General features: G+C 36.0%; 1 protein-coding gene across 1 annotated transcript in view; it reads right to left on the bottom strand.

The window, feature by feature from the left end:
* KPNA3 (karyopherin subunit alpha 3) overlaps nt 1–18,734 on the bottom strand; it is a 102,634-nt gene that overhangs the window by 16,025 nt on the left and 67,875 nt on the right. The window contains exons 3-10 of the mRNA XM_045475428.1: nt 18,362–18,451; nt 18,143–18,172; nt 18,004–18,056; nt 17,776–17,871; nt 14,783–14,868; nt 11,429–11,515; nt 10,896–11,065; nt 9,518–9,562 (exon numbers count right to left, since the gene is read on the bottom strand). Of these exons, the coding sequence (XP_045331384.1) occupies nt 9,518–9,562; nt 10,896–11,065; nt 11,429–11,515; nt 14,783–14,868; nt 17,776–17,871; nt 18,004–18,056; nt 18,143–18,172; nt 18,362–18,451 (657 nt within the window). The remainder of the gene's footprint in view (nt 1–9,517; nt 9,563–10,895; nt 11,066–11,428; nt 11,516–14,782; nt 14,869–17,775; nt 17,872–18,003; nt 18,057–18,142; nt 18,173–18,361; nt 18,452–18,734) is intronic.

Here is an 18,734-nt window from a genome sequence, read left to right as displayed (position 1 = left end):
AGAGCTAGAAAAAGAACAGTAAATAGAACATGGAAGTAGAGTTGAAATCTAGATGAAATGAGTAACTTCTTAGGGCAATAGTTAATAAAAACTGATCTCGGAAGACACAGAGAGTTTAAGCAAGTCAATTTCCATAGCAAAGACAGAGAAAATTATCAAGGAACTAACCCCACAAAGTACCAAGACTCAAAAATTTCAAGGGCAAAACTACCAAGTCTTCAAAGATGGGAGAGCCCCAATGCTATATATATTGTTTCAGAGCATAAAAAATAAAGGAAGCACAATGTTAATACCTAAACTTTAAAAAAGCAATAAAAATATAATATTAATACCTAATAAAGATAGCATAAAGTAAAACCACAGACCCAGTATCACTTATGTGAATACTGGTGCAAAAATTCTCAATAAAACATTAGCGAATACGATCCAATACTACACTAAGAAAACAATATATGATAATCAAGTGGAATTATTTAAGAAATACAAAGAAGGTTCAATTTTAGAAATATCATTTAGATATTAGATTAATAGATTTAAGAAAAATAGATTTAAGAAAAATCCTGATTATCTCCACAGTCACTGAAAAATTAAACACCCATTCTTAAATTTTTTTTTTAATGTTTATTTTTGAGAGAGAGAGAAGAGAGACTGCACACGTACATGTGAGTGGGGGAGGGGTAGAGACAGAGCTGGAGACACAGAATCCGAAGCAGGCTCCAGGTTCTGAGCTCAAAGTGGGGCTCGAACTCACAAAGTGTGAGATCATGACCTGAGCCGAAGGCAGTCGCCCAACCGACTGAGCCACGCAGGTGCCCCTAAACACTCATTCTTGATGTCAACACTCAAAATAGGATTTTATGGATATTTCCTTAACATAATAAAAAATTTATTAACTCAGGAAAAGGATTTAGATTCAACAAAAGATTGATAAATCTGATTACATAAAAAATAAGTCTGCATGGCAAAATGTATCAAAGACAAAAGACAAATTAGGAGAATATGTGAAATAATGTATCACAAAGAGCTAATATCCTTAATATATAGAACTTTTAAAACCTAAGAGAAAAAGACCAAAAATCTGATAGAAAAGCAGGCAATAAATACAAACAGGCTACTTACAAAGATATAAAAATGGCCCTTATATATACAACATAATGTCCAACTTCACTAATTAAAAAAAAAGAAAGAAAGAAACAAGTGCAAATTCGGGGCACCTGGGTGGCTCAGCTGGTTAAGCACCCAACTTCAGCTCAGGTCATGATCTCACATTTTGTGAGTTTGGGCCCCACATCAAGCTCTGTGCTGATAGCTCAGAACCTGGAGCCTGCTTCAGATTCCCTGTCTCCCTCTCTCTCTGCACCTCCCCTGCACCCATTCTGTCTGTCTCTCAAAAATAAGCATTAAAATTTTTTTTTTTAAAAAAGAAATGCAAATTAAAACTGACATACATGGGAATGCAAGCTGGTGCAGCCACTCTGGAAAACAGTATGGAGGTTCCTCAAAAAACTAAAAATAGAACTACCCTACGACCCAGCAATTGCTCTACTAGGCATTTATCCAAGGGATACAGGTGTGATGTTTCGAAGGGACACATGCACCCCCATGTTTATAGCAGCACTATCAACAGTAGCCAAACTATGGAAAGAGCCTAAGTGTCCATCAACTGATGAATGGATAAAGAAATTGTGGTTTATATACACAATGGAGTACTACGTGGCAATGAGAAAGAATGAAATATGGCCCTTTGTAGCAACGTGGATGGAACTGGAGAGTGTGATGCTAAGTGAAATAAGCCATACAGAGAAAGACAGATACCATATGGTTTCACTCTTACGTGGATCCTGAGAAACTTAACAGAAACCCATGAGGGAGGGGAAGGGAAAAAAAAAAAAGGGTTAGAGCAGGAGAGAGCCAAAGCATAAGAGACTCTTAAAAACTGAGAACAAACTGAGGGTTGATGGGGGGTGGGAGGGAGAGGAGGGTGGGTGACGGGTATTGAAGAGGGCACCTTTTGGGATGAGCACTGGGTGTTGTATGGAAACCAATTCGACAATAAATTTCATCTATTAAAAGAAAAAAAATAGCCAAAGTATGGAAAGAGCCCAAATGTCCATCGAGGGATGAATGGATAAAAAAGATGTGGTATATATATATATATATATATATGTATATATATATATATATATGTATGTGTGTATATATATATATATATATATATGTGTGTGTGTATGTGTGTACATATATATATATATATACACACATACATATATATATATACACACACACACATACATATACATACACACATACATATACACACACACATGGAGTATTACTCGGCAATCAAAAAGAACGAAATCTTGCCATCTGCAACTACGTGGATGGAACTGGAGGGTATTATGCTAAGTGAAATTAGAGAAAGACAAAAATCATATGACTTCACTCACGAGGACTTTAAGAGACAAAACAGATGAATGTAAGGGAAGGGAAACAAAAATAATATAAAAACAGGGAGGGGGACAAAACATATTTTTCTTAAATATGGAGAACAAACTGAAGGTTACTGGAGGGGTTGTGGAAGGGGGGATGGGCTAAATGGGTAAGGGGCACTAAGATATCTACTCCTGAAATCATTGTTGCACTATATGCTAACTAATCTGGATATAAATTTTAAAAAATAAAAAATAATTAAAAAAAAACCTGACATACAGTTTTTTTACCCATCAGATAGGCAAAATTTTTAAATGTGATAACATATGCTATTGTCAAGGCTATGGAGAAAGTCACTTTCATATGGTGCTGCTGGAAATACAAAATGGCACAGTCTCTAAGACAAGGAGTTTGGGCAGTATATAAGAAAATTACAACGCATTCATTCTTTGGCCTAGCAATCCCGCTTCTAGGGATTTACTCAAGGGTATTCCAATAATATGAAAACACACGAGAATATTTACCGCTACATTATTTATATTTGCAAATTCAGGAAACAGCCTAAATACCTATCCATAATAGTGTGTCTGAATAAACCATGTTCACAAAACAATACTAGTTGAGTTGGTCTGTGTTTTAGGAGGCTGCTAAATAAAATGTAACCTTCCCCCCCTCATGTGGCACCCACTACTAGCAGAAAACCACCTTTTTCTACTATACAGAGGTTTAGAAAAATGAAATATTTAAGGCTTCTAAGCTGAGGTCAGTGAATAATTTTCAGTGGATCTCCATGACAGTATCTTAAAAACTGGTGGGTTCAGCTAAGTTTTAGGCCTCCTAAAACTGCAGGCTCTACTCTCTTTAATTTTGTTTAGTAATATACTGGGTCTTCACTGAAAATTTCATTTGAAAAAAGCTCTAAAAACTTTTAAATTCATAGCACACGATTATCAGGCCACTCTAGCTTCTTCTGTTTTCATCAAAATTTCTTTTCTCATCTCCATTATCAGGCTAACAGCTGCTCTATGTCTCTGATGTTTATAATTTTACCTTTTGTTAACTCTTCCCATTTGAACTGCTTCTGCTCTTTTATACCTTCTCCTTCTGCTATTCTTTTATTCTTTTTTCTTGGATTTCCCCTTTTCTTGATTTCTATGCCAGGCTACCTGGCTCTTACAGCTATTAATAGTCTATGAGTGTACTCTTTTCCTTCTAGCTAATAATCTGATTAATGATGCTCCAACAAAGTCTTCAGCAACCCTGGTCTACTTTAATTATTTTCCACTATTCATTTCTGTTTTTCTCTGCTACAAAGCTTTAAAAGTTTTTTACTTCAGCTAATATTTCAGGTACTTAAAGACTTCCAGGAAAGCTCATCTCTAGACACACAACAGAAAGCACAAATGCACCCATGCAAAAGACTGACAACTCTACATGGTTAGTGTTCTGAAGAAACAATCTTCTTGAAAACCAGTATATGAGTCAAAGGGCAATCTCTTGCAACACAAAGTCTTCCAACAAGAATATGTTCAGCTCAAAGACCTTCAATGGTCTCCACTCCAATAAATGTGCTAACAAATCATGTCCTGCTAGGTACTGTTACTAAAAATGCTATTAACATGTATAGCATTTCCTAGAAGATTAGACGTCTGTGGAATATCTATGAAATGTCAACTTGACACATGCTTCAGAGACAACTAGAGCTGAGTCGAGTTACAAGAGTATACTTACATTTAATCCTTATATGCAATAAAGGGTAACTTAGGAGGCCCGAGGTACTCACATTCTATACATTCCAAAGAAAGGACTGGCCCTTGATCAGTAACTTTTAGATAACCTCTGAGTTCTTGGATTATACTGCCTAATGATGTTGTGTACCTCAGATCTTGGGCAAATAAATAGCTATGTAACAATGTGATTTTATGTGAGTACCTCTTTTAGTTTGCTTGAGGTTGTGGGACACACTTGTATCAGTTTGACCTCCGGAAGAGGGTGAAGCCTGAGGTAAGGGCCATCATGCGGGATGTCCATGCCTTTGGGACTGACTCCCAATAAATACCTGCACACCAAAGTTCAGGAGGTTCCTGGTTAGCAGTATTTCATGTGTTCATATGTGTCACACATGACTGCTGGGAAAATAAAGCACTGTCCTTATAACTCTACTGGGAGAGAATAACTGGAAGCTTGCATCTGGTTTCTCCTAAACTCTGCCCTCTGTGCCTTTTGCCTTTGTTGATTTTAATCTTGTGAAATAATAGGAAATATATATTTATATATACGTATATATATATATATACATATACATACATACACACACACACATATATATACGATATGAGTAGCGTATTTATATATAGGTGTCTGTCTGTGATTCCTGGCACAGAAGTCCTAAAACCCGGTAGTTTTTAAAGTGATAAGAGTACTAGGAGCTTCTCTTGTTCTAGTATTTGCCTTTGACCCTGTCCCTAACACAGACCTCCTAAACTCTTATAAGCTCCTAAGTGGTAAGAGCACTAGAAACATCTTTTGTTCTACTGAGGCGACTCTGGGTGGGTGCTGGTTGCCAGAAAGACCAAGCCCTAATCAGAAGTTTTGGAGTTTTCAACTCAATGCCTCATCCTCCGGAGAGGGGAGAAGGGCTGGAAATAGAGTTAATAATTGATCATGCCTACATGAGGAAACCTCCACAAAAATTCCAATAGGACAGAGTTCAGTGAGCTTCCAGGTAGGTAAACATGTCCCCACCAGAAGGGTGGTGGACCCTACCTCCACGAGGACAGAGCTCCTGCCCTCAGGGCCCTCCTAGACCTTGCCCTATGTATCTCTTTATCTGGCTGTTCGTCTGTATCCTTTATCATCTCCTTTAATAAACTGGCAATTAAAGTGTTACCCTGGCTTCTGTGAGCCACATTGACAAATTAATCTAATTGAACCCAAGGAGGGGACTTGTTGGAACTTCCAATCTATAGCCAGCCGTCATAAGCACAGGTGATAACCTGGGCTTGCAACTGGCATCTGAAGGGTGCGTGTGTTGGCGTAATCTGGAAGAACTGAGTGCTTAACCTGTGGGACCTGACACTCTCTCCAGATAGACCATGTCACAATCAAATTAAATTGTAGGAAACCCATTTGGTGTCAGAGACTTGCCTGTTGTTGTGGGGAAAACTCCCACACATCTGGTGACCAGAAGTGTCAAGAAGTAAAGTGTTCTGTGTGAGTAATGAAGGAGACACACAGAAGATAAACACACAGCCAGGAAGAACTAGGTCGTTCCCTATGTAGGAAGGAAAAAACTGAGTTTTTCCTAAATGGATCTGTATCCTTTTGTGGTAATAAACTATAAGCAAAACAGCTTTTCAGTGATTCTTTCTGGAAATTCACTGAGCCTGAGGGTGGTCTCTGGGATCCCTGACACACTTATCATCAAATGTCACTAACAATCAAGTCTCTACACATAACCCATCTGCTACAACTGATTAATTTTATTTGTACTAGCAGTAAAATAAGCTAGATTTATATCAAATGTTAGGTAACACTAAAAATTGTCTAGGCATGTCAAGCCATGGACAGCTTCAAAAAGGGCAGGAAAACCAAATGCTACAGGATCACTGCAACTGCAAATTAACTTTAAGAAGCATAATAGCCAGAAAGCAATAAACACAGACTAACCTGAATCAGTCCAGATTTCTTCTGCAGTCCTAAGGGTCAATATTTAGTTTTTCTTCTAATGTCCACACCCCAACCCAGCTTCTCCAGCATTCTCACTAATAAATTAAGTCATTCCGGCTGTTTCATTCCTCTGCCTGCTACTATTCTTGTTTTCTGTTGTGCCCTATACCCTAAAACCCAAATTAGAAAGCTGGGTATTATCCCTGACTTCCTCTTTTCTTACCACCCACGTCAAGCCCAGCAAGTTATCATCGAAAAAATTTTCAAGTCTTCTCTTGTCTTCCTAATGTCTGAGCTCTAACACTGGTGCTAATTTTCTCTCATCCATACTACAAAATCACCATTGATTTGTCTTTCCAACCTTACTTTCCCCTTAACTCTACACTCCACTTAATGATATGAATCATCAATCCAGAACACAAATTAGACCATTATTCTCTGGTCTGCCATCAGCTACATAAAAAGGATATATGGGTCTTAAGGTGGTATACGAGATGCCGTGTGATCCAGAAACTGCTAGATTTCTGCCATATTTCCCCCCAATCTTTGCTTTATAGCTTATTCTTCGATCTCTCTAGTTTTAACAACTCCTTTCCTGGCTCTTTTTCTCTTGCTGCCATTGCTTAAATGTAGAGAGTTTCTTAGAATTCAATTTTTAGCCCTTTTTCCATATTTTCATGAATCCCTTAAATACGGACAAATCTCAAATCTGTATTGCCTTTTCCTACTTGTATTGCTATGGATGAACGACATGGTTCAAGTAAACCAGAATCAATGTGTCTGCCCTACGATAAACTCATTACCTTCCTCTACCAGTCTCATCCTTTTGCTTTTTACTCCTTCTGATGGTTATGGCATTATTATCCATGAGGATTGCTAAATTAGAAAACAGTAATTTTTACTTTTCCTTCACTTTGATCCTTTCCTCTCGAAGTCCTACTTATTTTATCTCTTAACGCTCAAATTTCCCCCCTCTTAGCCATTACTGTCTCTAGTTCAGGCCTTCATCAACTTCTTTAGACTTACTATGATAGCAAAATAGGCCTACTTAACATTCATACTTTCCCCAGTCCAAACCTTGCATACCTTTTCTAAGTTATTTGACCATAACAGATACGAGCACATCATTTCTGTTTAAAAATCTTCAAGGACTCAAAAAAAAAAAAAAAAAAAAAAAATTAAGGCACGCCTGGGTGGCTCAGTCGGGTGGGCGTCCAACTTTGGCTTAGGTCATGTTCTCATGGTTTGTGGTTCGAGCCCCACATTGGGCTCTGTGCTGACAGCTCAGAGCCTGGAGCCTGCTTCGGATTCTGTGTCTCCCTCTCTCTGGCCCTCCCCTGCTCACGCTCTGTCTCACTCTCTCTTAAAAAAAACAAAACATTAAAAAAAAAAATCTTCAAGGACTCTGCACTGATTACAAGATAAAGTCAAAACTCCTTAATACAGGATTCAAAACCCTGCAACTTAACTCCCCAGCAAATGTGCTGGGTTATTAATTACCTGTGTTCTCCAAACGTCCTAAGTATTCTCTTGAGTCTTTAATATTTTTCTCCTCATATACCTGAAATAACTTTTCAACTTGACAAAATACTACTCATTTTCCATCTGTATATCATTAGACAGATTAGTTACTCAGATATCTGCCTCTGACCACATTTGTAAGAGAGAGAAGTTTCACTTAATTTTTACGATATTTTGGACTATGTCACAAATGGACAGTTACTTTAGTTGCAAAAGTATTCCATCCTAAGAGCTTAAAGTTCTAAAATGAACTAGAGAAATGTGGTGCAACATTAGCATAGATGTATCTTCTTCACCCCAATGACAAGTTACACACATAATTCTGGCATACACACATTCATATTATGTATGTATGTAAACAAACACAGAATTATAAAAACACAAACACGTAACAAATCAGAAAGAGATCTTAGCTGAAACAAGAGATGTCAAATCGATGCTAGATGAACACTGGAATCAATACCAGATTCACTGAAATTTATTCATTATATTACCCCATGGAAGAGTAACATTTTGCATTACTACATTAAGGAGAGTTTTCAGATTATCTAATAAAAAAAATCTGCCAGAATATATATAGGAAATTCTTAAGTAAATCTCAGTAATGACCAAATCATCTAAAAATACCTTTGCATTTAAAAATATACTTGAGGGGCGCCTGGGTGGCGCAGTCGGTTAAGCGTCCGACTTCAGCCAGGTCACGATCTCGCGGTCCGTGAGTTCGAGCCCCGCGTCAGGCTCTGGGCTGATGGCTCAGAGCCTGGAGCCTGTTTCCGATTCTGTGTCTCCCTCTCTCTCTGCCCCTCCCCTGTTCATACTCTGTCTCTCTCTGTCCCAAAAATAAATAAACGTTGAAAAAAAAAAATTAAAAAAAAAAATATATATACTTGATATTCTTCAATACTATACCTCCAAAGGTTTGGGTCTTCAACACTGTACCTCCAACTGTCTCCTGGGAGACAGTGTGGTTTCACAGAAACCACACAAGATCTGCCATCAGAAGATCTCAGTTGTGTATATCAACTTTGATCCTTAATAGCCCTGCAACTTTGGATAAGTCACTTAATTTTTCCCTGAGGCCCAGTTTTTTACTCAGTAAAATGGTGACAATATCTATTCTATCATAAGATTAAATGAAGGGCTCCTGGGTAGCTCAGTGGGTTAAAGGTCTGACTCTTGATTTCAGCTCAGGGCATGATCTCATGGTCTGTGGGATCGAGCCCCATGTCAAGCTCTGTGCTAACAGTGAGGAGCCTGCTTGGGATTCTCTCTCTTCCTCTCTCTGCCCCTCCCTGGCTCACTCTCTCTAAATAAATAAATAGACAAACAAACATTAACAAAAACAAAACAAAACAAAAAGAACCAAATGAGATTTAAAGAAATATGGAGGTGCTTTCTAAATTTTTTTAAAAGTTTATTTATTTTTGAGAGAGAGCACAAGTGGGAGAGGGACAGAGAGAGAGGGACACACAGAATTTGAAGCAGGCTCCAGGCTCTGAGCTGTCAGCACAGAGCCTGATGCAGGGTTCAAACTCACAAACTGCAAGACCATGACCTGAGCCGAAGTCAGATGCTCAACCGACTAAGCCACCTAAGCACCCCATGAAGGTGCTTTCTAAAGATTTTACCTCTTTATAAATACTGATACTTTAAAATACACTAATAATACAGATACATTACACATGCGAATCTTCTCCAAAGTTAGCATTATTGCTGTCTGGATGATTTAAGATATAAATTTAATATAACCTTAACCCTGTTTCTGAAAAATAGTTATACATTGTGGAAGCTTCACAAGTTAATAAAATATATGCTGACACAAAAGTCTAAAAAAATAAATAACCTTTCCAGTTCCATCAAGAACAAAATCCCAAATCTAAGCTTCTGCTTTACTTACATTTATATCCGTATGGTATATGAGGACACATAATGCTGGCAAAATCTGAGGAAAGAAGATAAACAATAAATAACACAGAGTTGATGAATATGTCTTTGTAAAAATGAATAACTGTGATACAAAAAACAGTAAATACTATTTGCAGAGCAAGAAAAGACAACGTTAAATTTGCTTGAATCTCTATTAGGAAAATGAAAATCTGATAAATTCAATCTGAAAAACCTAAAACATACTTCAGATATCCGATTAAAACTTCCAAATAAATCTGGCAGAGATTAATGTACCTTAAAAGAAAAAACAGTTGTTTTCAGTAACTTTCTTTATGACATATAACGTCAAGTGGAAAGAATGGAGATGAAACTATGCAGTATAGCTCTCTAAAAAAAAAAATCTACTTTTTAAGGATTTATTTTTAAGTAATCTCTACACCCAATGTGGGGCTCAAACTTACAACCCCAAGATGAAGAGTTGCATGCTCCACCGACTCAGCCAGCCAGGCACGCCTAAAGAAAGCTATTCTGAAAACTGTCGTCTCACTTACCTGCCTATCTTTAATAAGCTACTTGAGTCAAATTAAAGTTTCTGGCTCCAGATTTAGTCAAGAAAATCACAACCAGTACAAAGTATACAGTTTGTTGAATTCGGGCCTTACAGATCCTTTTTTTTTTTTTTTTTTTTTTTTAAATCTGGGAGGGAAGAGGTAGAATCACACTAAGTACCCTTTCCATAACAGCAAAACGCAGTAGAAGCTGGTGAAAGATATCAATTATAAAGATTCAGAGTTAACATTTTTTGACACAGTTAAGTGATTAAAGGCTGCATAGAATTTTTAAAAACTTAAAATATTCAGATTCATTTATAGATTAAATGTAAATTAAAAATTTTCTACTTTGTTTTAATTAATAAATTTAATACAAAGCATGTCACACATTTAAGAACACTAATTTTATCAGAAATCTAGGGAAATTTCAATTGGATTTAATGTAAATTCATTCAAGAACATATGAATTTAGGTACACCAGGTTTTATCTGCAGTGATCCTTTAATTTTTTTAGCAGTAAACCAACAATGCAATGTAGTAACAAAATTTCTGAGATTTGATTTTCTCCTTTTGTATTTTTCTTTTTGAAAGTTTGTTTCCTTTTCGTGAAAACAGTCATTAAAAAATAAGAATTAGGGTGGACTAATATTCTTTCAGGTGCCATAAGATACTCAACTTCCATTTCACAGGAGTCAAAAATTAAATATGATATGTTACTTAAAAAATCTCATACCTGCAATGAAATCAGTATATGCATTATTTCATTCCCTGTGCATGAAACTCTAAAGCATAACATAGGGAAAATATACCATCTGGGCTTTGCAATTCTTCATTTACCTCCTGAACTGTCTCCATAGGCGGTGGGGGATCCTTATTCCTGCAGAGATTGACAATGACCCATGTGACGTTCCGAAGGAAGGTGATGGGAATGGAGGGATTGATGAAGGACAGAAGAGGTTTGACAACTCCCAGTGATATGACATAATCTCTACATTGAGGACCATCACCTACAGAAATGAAAATTGTATTTAAAAAAAAATTACATTCAGGATGAGAAAGTCTGAAATGTATGCAATGGCTCATGTCGGGACACTGATGTTCTATGTTTCCTCACCATTAGTCAAGGGCATCAAGTGTTGCTGTTTCTCCAGATTTTGATTTGGAGAACACAAATTTAACCTAAAAATCCTGACAGCAAATTGCATATCTGTTTCAAGAGGTACCATCTTAAGTTTGTACTTATAAGGCAAGAAGATAGTCAACCCACGTTAAAATTAGAGGAAACATAGGATGTAATGGCTATGCCAATGTAGGAAAAAAGTTAATTAAGATTCTTAATTGGAGTCTTTTTAAACCTAAATCCAACTTACCTATAATGTTTCCCAAAGCCCATACTGCTTGTTCACAAACATTCTGATGTGGTGAATGGAGAAGTCTCAAAAAAAGAGGTACGGCATCTATAATAAAGAAAAATAAATACTGGTATTATAAAATGTTGAAGAGTTTATAGATTTCAGACTAAATACATTGACAAAATATACAGAGCTTGGGGGTGCCTGTGTGACTCTGCTCATTAGGCAACCAACTCGATTTTGGCTCAGGTCATGATCTCATGGTTTGCCGAGTTCAATCCTCGCATTGGGCTCTGCACTGGCACAGCAGAGCCTGCTTGGGATTCTCTCTGTCTCTATTTGCCTCTGTCCCGCGCTTTCTCTCTCTCAAAATAAATAAATAAATAAATAAACATATGTATATATATATATATATATATATATATATATATATACACACACACACACACATATATATGTATATATATGTGTGTGTGTATATATATATATATAGAGAGAGAGAGAGAGAGAGAGAGAGGGAGAGGGAGGGAGAGAGAGAGGGAGAGAGGGAGAGAGGGAGAGAGGGAGAGAGGGAGAGAGGGAGGGAGAGGGAGAGGGAGAGAGAGAGAGAGACAGAGGGAGAGAGAGAGCCTGGCACACTATAGTTACCCAATTATAGTTCAATGAATGAATAAATGTGGCATATACCCTTACCCTAAAAAAATTTAGTATTTTCCCCTAATTATATTCAATAACACACCTATTGACAATATTTAAAAGTTGTTATATCATTAACTAAAAAAAAAAAAAAAAAAAAAAAAGAAATTTTTCCTGTAGTGCATTAAAAAAAAACCCCTAAACACATAAACTTAGAATATAATACTTTAGTCAATATGATCCCAATCGCTGATATTAAAGAACTGATTATTCCCATATCTGGCTTACCTTGAATAATAAAAGAGATTTATCGTTATAATCCTTATGCTTACATAATTTACATGTTAGCTTAAGTTCTGAAACAATGGTAACATACCCATTCCAGGTGGGAAGCTAAAATAAGCTGGATCATTTTTTCTTAAATTTCAGACAACTGTGTACTACTTACAGTATTTTTTGCTGTATCTCTCTGCACTACCAACACTTAAATTAAAACCAACTCACACTTTTAACAGCTTTATTAAGATATAATTTACCTGCTTAAGTACACAATTCAACGTTTTTTTAGCATTTACACAGAGTTGTATAGTTACCATCACAATTTAATTTTACATTTCCATTACCCCCTAAAGAATGCCACACCCACATAGCAGTCCTACTGCCCATTCAGCTTTAGGCAGCCATTTGCTTTCTATCTCTATAGATTTTCATACCCTGGATATTTCATACAAATGAAATTGTATAATAAGTGGGATTTTTTTGTGTTTGGCTTTTTTCAATTAGCACAATATTTTTGAGGTTCATCCTTATATAGCACATACCAGTAGTTCATCCTTTTTAAAAAAAATTATTTATTTAAATCCAAGTTAGTTAACACATAGTGTAATAATCTTTTCAAGAATAGAATTTAGTGATTCACCACTTACATATAACACCCAGCACTCATCCCAACAAGTGCCCTCCTTATTAATGTCCATCATTCATTTAGCCCATCCCCCTCACCCCCTCCTCTCTCCCCCAACCCTCAGTTTGTTCTCTGTATTTAAGAGTCTCTTATGGTTTGTCTCCCTCTCTGTTTTTATCTTACTTTTCCTTCCCTTCCCCTATGTTCACCTGTTGTGTTTCTTAAATTCCACATATGAGTGAAATCATATGGTATTTGTCTTTCTCTGACTTATTTAGCTTAGCAATTATGCTAGCTTCATTCTAGTTCCATCCACGTTGTTGCAAATGGTAAAATTTCATTCTTTTTCATCGATCAATAATCCATTACACACACACACACACACACACACACACACACACACACACACACCACATCTTTATCCATTTGTCAGTCGATGGACATTTGGGCTCTTTCCATAACCTGGTGATTGTTGATAGTGAGTAGTTCATTCTTTTTTATTGCTGAATAGTATTCTATTATATAACACATTTTGTTTATCTACTTATATCAGTTAATGGATATTGAGATTATTTCCATGTTTGGGCCATTGTGAGTAAATGTGTAACATCTGTGTACAAGTCTTTGTGTGGACATGTTTTCATATCTCTTGGTTCCACCTAGTAGTAGAACTGCTAGGTCATATGATAACTCTATGATTAACCTTTTGATAAACTATTTTCCAAAGAGGCTACACCATTCTACATTCCCACCAGCAGTGTGTGAGGGTTTCAGCTGACTCACATTTGTAATTTAACTGATTTTATTTATCACTTCTGCAAACAGAAGACCAGTATCACTTACCAGTATCACAAATAGAAAGTAACCAAAAGATTAAAAATGCAAACAAAATACTGTTACTAAATTGTAGGTACAATTAATAGGTAGATTGGTAACTAGTAGGTACCTACTAGTCTCTACTGAAAGCCCTAGTCTAAAATCTGCTACCTTTTTGGTACAACTAACATCTAACTGGGAACTTTCTCCTTTGGTATTACCAAAATACCTGAAAGAGAGTAGTATTCTCACTAATTGACACAATGTAACTTATTGCTATATCGTATACTACTTAAAATCATTTTCAGTGCCACCTAAAGCCAGTTAAGTGTTACACGTATTAAGAGTACTTGGTGACATCTAGTTTTTTTTCAAAGTGCTGTTTTGTCTGTTTGGGTCAACACACTAATAATAGCCCATCCTGAGGGGGGCAAAATTTTAAAAATATAGATGTTCCAAGTTAAAAGGCACAAGCTACTCAATACACTGGAGGTACTAGAAATAGAAATTTTAAAACCTGTCGTTAGCAGATAGTCTCTACCCAAAAAGATAAAACTATTCACTTTTTAGTAACCACAATTAAAATTATTTAATGATAGATTAATGATAGCTATGGGAAAGATATCAACCATCAAAATTAACTCCTAAAATTCACTAAACATATTGGAAGGTAAAATTCAGTCTTTACAATAGACTCCACATCTTTGCCTTTAAAATTTTTTTTTTAATGTTTATTTATTTTGGAGAGAGAGAGAGAGAGAGAGAGAGAGAGAGAGAGAGAGAGAGAGAAATAGAGCGTGAGCAGGGGAGGGGCAGAGAGGGAGACACAGAATCCGAAGCAGGATCCAGGCTCTGAGCTGTCAGCACAGAGCCCAACATGGGGCTCGAACTCACAAACCGTGAGATCATGACCTGAGTAGAAGTCTGACACTTAACCAACTGAGCCACCCAGGTGCCCCACCTTGCCTTTATTTTTTTTTAAAAATCCCAGCAAGTAAGGATGTTAATTTACTTACTAGACTGTACAACAGCTTGAGTCTGTGCAGAAGTTCCTGATGCTATATTAGTTAATGCCCAAGCAGCTTCAAACTGTAATGAAGGACTGTAAAACACAATAAAAAAATCTTTAGACACAAAACTGTCACTTAAATTTATGACCCGCAGATCTATACAGTTATCCTTTACCCTGTCCTTTAATTTCACCTTGTTATATCCACCTTGGATATCTCCACCTGACTATCACTGTCTCCCAAAGTCAGTCAATACAAACCTACTTCTTTTTTTTTTTTTTTTCAATATATGAAGTTTATTGTCAAATTGTAAACCTACTTCTTTAAGTCCAGTGACTGATAGCTGCAACATTTGGCCAGTCATTATTGTCCTTGACTCCTTCCTCTCCCATAAACATCTAATATAAAAGTCATGTCAATTTTACCCTCTAAGTATTTCTTATATTTATAGTACCCCTCTTAAGACCACTGTACTAGTTGAGGCCTTCACCCACTTCACTTGAATCACTGCCACAGCCTCTGTCTTAAAGCTGGGTCCCCATCTGACTCTACTACATCATCTGCTTTACACACTGGAGATATTATTACAAGGCTGCATAATTTTACTGAAAAGATGAGATCATTACAATTTGGAATTGTGACAGAACACCTCACAAAGAAAGTAAAAACTAACCTAGCTTTCCAAAGACAGATAAAGAAAGAAAGGCACTGTCAGCTGGAAATACAAATAAAAGTATCACGGGTGGAATGACCACAATGTGTATGGAGGACAAGGAGCAGATCCAGAGAGTGGAAGCTAAGAAAATGTGTAAAAACATGTAACAGGGGATGAAACTGGAAGGGTAGGTTATCCAAGTGTGTGTCAGTGGACAGAGAGGAGTAGAACTCAAATCCCAAGCTTCAACACTTGGAATTTATTCTATAGACATACTAAGTATAGAGGGCTCCTACAGAGTATAGAAAATAATGCGGTGCGTCCATGGTATATAGAATTAGGATAAAAAAGTTAAAGGGTGGTGGACAGACCTGTTGAAAGTAAATTATGTACATCAAGTTAGGATAGATGGCTGTAAGAATATAAATTCCTTTAAATAGAATACCAAGGTGGGAGGAGGTGAGCAAAAACTGAGGAGAGCCAAAGGTTAGGGACTTAGAAGAAAGCTCTATGAATATCGAAGAAAGAGAGTAAGGTTGTAGTACCAAAGGTTAGAAAAATCCAAGAAGGAAAAAGGTTTTAAGGAGAGTAAATGTCAGAGATAGAACAAGCAGTGAGGTCACAAAGACGGGCCAGATAAGACAATGGAGGAGCAGATAAGAACTATGATGAATTTTGGCAAAAGGCAAGGGATAAAGAGGATATTGGAGGCAGAGAAGAAGCAAATGGACAATAAGATCAAAGATGATGAATTTATGTCATTCTAGGCCAGAAGAAGAAGGGGTTATTATATTAAGCCAGCCCTGGTAGCTTGGCAAAATACTAGAAATGAGGGCCTTAAATGAGAAAACAGTGAGATATAAAAAAATAAAATTACAAAGCAGGGAATGTTCTAAGATCTCATTTAAAAAAAAAGGAAGAGAAGACATAGAAAAAGAATGAGTGCAATAAACAATAAATGAGCATTTATTGTAAGTTTGATACTGTGTAGTGTTTTGTGTATATCATTTCCATTCCTCACAATCACCTGATTTTTGTAGATGAGGTATCTGAGGCTCAAAAGCCACTTGAGTTTGGGTCAGTAGCAAACCCTGGATTTAAATCAATGCCTATTTGGCTCCAAGTCTATGGGTTTTTATATGATAACGCTATTTCCTATGACCAATCCATAGAATCAGATCCAAACTACTGACAATTTTCTGCTTTTGCTTCAGGTAGTAGTTACAGAGGTGTGTATATATTTTAGCATAAGTTTTTGTATATATGCTATTCACAAACACATCCACAAAATGAGGCTATGCCAAAGGCTGGAATATAAAGTTAAAAAAAAAAAAGATGAAGAAAGAGAAGATCGAAGGGAAAAAGGGTGTCCCTAAAAGTAGAGGTAGAACAGATTGTTTTTTAAATAGCTGATATAAAACTTACTTTTACTTAAATAAATCTTGTTACAGAAAATATGTATGTATAAAGTGAGTGTTAAGCATTTTTGGAGGAACGGTTGCAGCATATAATGAAAGGAAAAAGAAGTATTTTTAAATAAAAATCCTTAGTGGCTACATTTATCTAGTCAACTGAAAATTCCTTAAGACAACATTTAGCAAAATACACCAAATTTTAGTCTAAATACTCTCAAGTGCAAAACTAGCATTTGTTTTAAAATACTTTGTGAAGTTAAAACTCACATTCTTCGCACTTAATTCAAACTGATGAGGTGTAAGATACAACACACCAAGATATCTCTGAACACTAACAGAAATGGGGCTGTACCTTAAAAGGTACAAAGTAGTGTTTTTTCCTTTCTATTCTGGAAAAGTATAACCTGATTTTTAATCTACTGCAAATAAAAAGCATGACATTAGACAATTAATCATGGTTGGAGTCCTGTTAAAGACTTCACAGAAGATCAGTGGATTAGCTGGAATATTCCCAGGGTAAGAGCCACTCGGTTCTGGAAACCATTCATGTTGACTCAGTCATGAGGTTAATCTATATATAGACTCATAAGCAAAGAGTGACTCAAACACTATTTGGGTTGTTTTAAAATATTACTAAAAACAAAAACAAAATAAATAAAGACTATAAATAAAATATTTGAGGTAAGTTAGAAGAGGCAATAAACAGAAGCTAATATTTTCCTAGAAAATATACACACACTTCAAATAGTAAAAAAAGAAGCACTCTAGGTCCAGTGAATATGATGACAGAATTAGAAAATTACATAAAAATATATAACAAATGAAAAACTTAATAAATGCAAAACCTAAATGAAGCCATTTGTTAAATAATAATCCTAAATTTTCTGGTAAGTGAAAAAAAGTGAACAGGGACTCAAATCCATACTTACTTATCATCCCTTTCTAGACATTTGACTAGAATTGGTAAAATCCCAGATTTTATTAGGTCATCAATTGGTGGGTTTCTGTCACTGGATAATAGCTTTCTAGAAAAAGAAATATAAGAAATTAATTGCTATAATTTTCAAACTATGAACAGACACAGCAATGTATTACTTCTAGCAATGTATTACTAAGACACCTATAATAATACTTCCTCTAGACAAATTAGTATTTACCTTGCAGCCTGGACAGCACTTAACTGGACCACTGGGTTATCACTTGTGGCATTCTGTAACATCAAATGTAAATTTTAGAAATTTAAAAAATATCAATTTCCAAATACTTCAAAATGCAAATATTAAATTAATAACATACCTGCAATATAGCTTCTAATGTTACATTTTGCTTAAAAGAAAAAAAAGACAGTTCAGGGAAGAGTTTATTAGCAAAATCACATTTATTAAATAATCTATTTACTAAAGTTATGAGTTAATATACATTAATTATCATCATAAAATTGATCTTAAATTCAAAATGAAGTTCTCTGGTTATAAAATTATTGTAAAAACACTTTACAACACCAAAGTAACTTACTGCTTTAAAATCAGCATCAACATCTGAATCTTCTAAGCTTTCTTCTTGGGGAACATTTCTTTTTTTCAGTAAGTGTTCATCTCTTTTGTTCTGGATAAGGATAACATGAATTAAATGTGTATACTACAAACCATTGACGGGCCACATTCTGGACTTGGTAACGAAATTAACTGGTAACAGTACAGCTTTCACACACACACACACACACACACACACACACACACACACACTTATTAAACATGATAGTTTTGACCAATATCATGCCTCCCCATCTTTAGTAAAGATTCACATTTGGGAATGCAATATTACTGTAACAGTCTAGCAAATACATTTCAACTAGCATGCTAGCTTTCATCTACTTACTAAAGCAAGA

Source organism: Leopardus geoffroyi, chromosome A1 (genome assembly GCF_018350155.1).
Source record: "Leopardus geoffroyi isolate Oge1 chromosome A1, O.geoffroyi_Oge1_pat1.0, whole genome shotgun sequence".
Taxonomy (NCBI): domain Eukaryota; kingdom Metazoa; phylum Chordata; class Mammalia; order Carnivora; family Felidae; genus Leopardus; species Leopardus geoffroyi.
The sequence above is the reverse complement of the archived record's forward strand: the minus strand, read 5'-3'. Positions and strand labels throughout refer to the sequence as shown.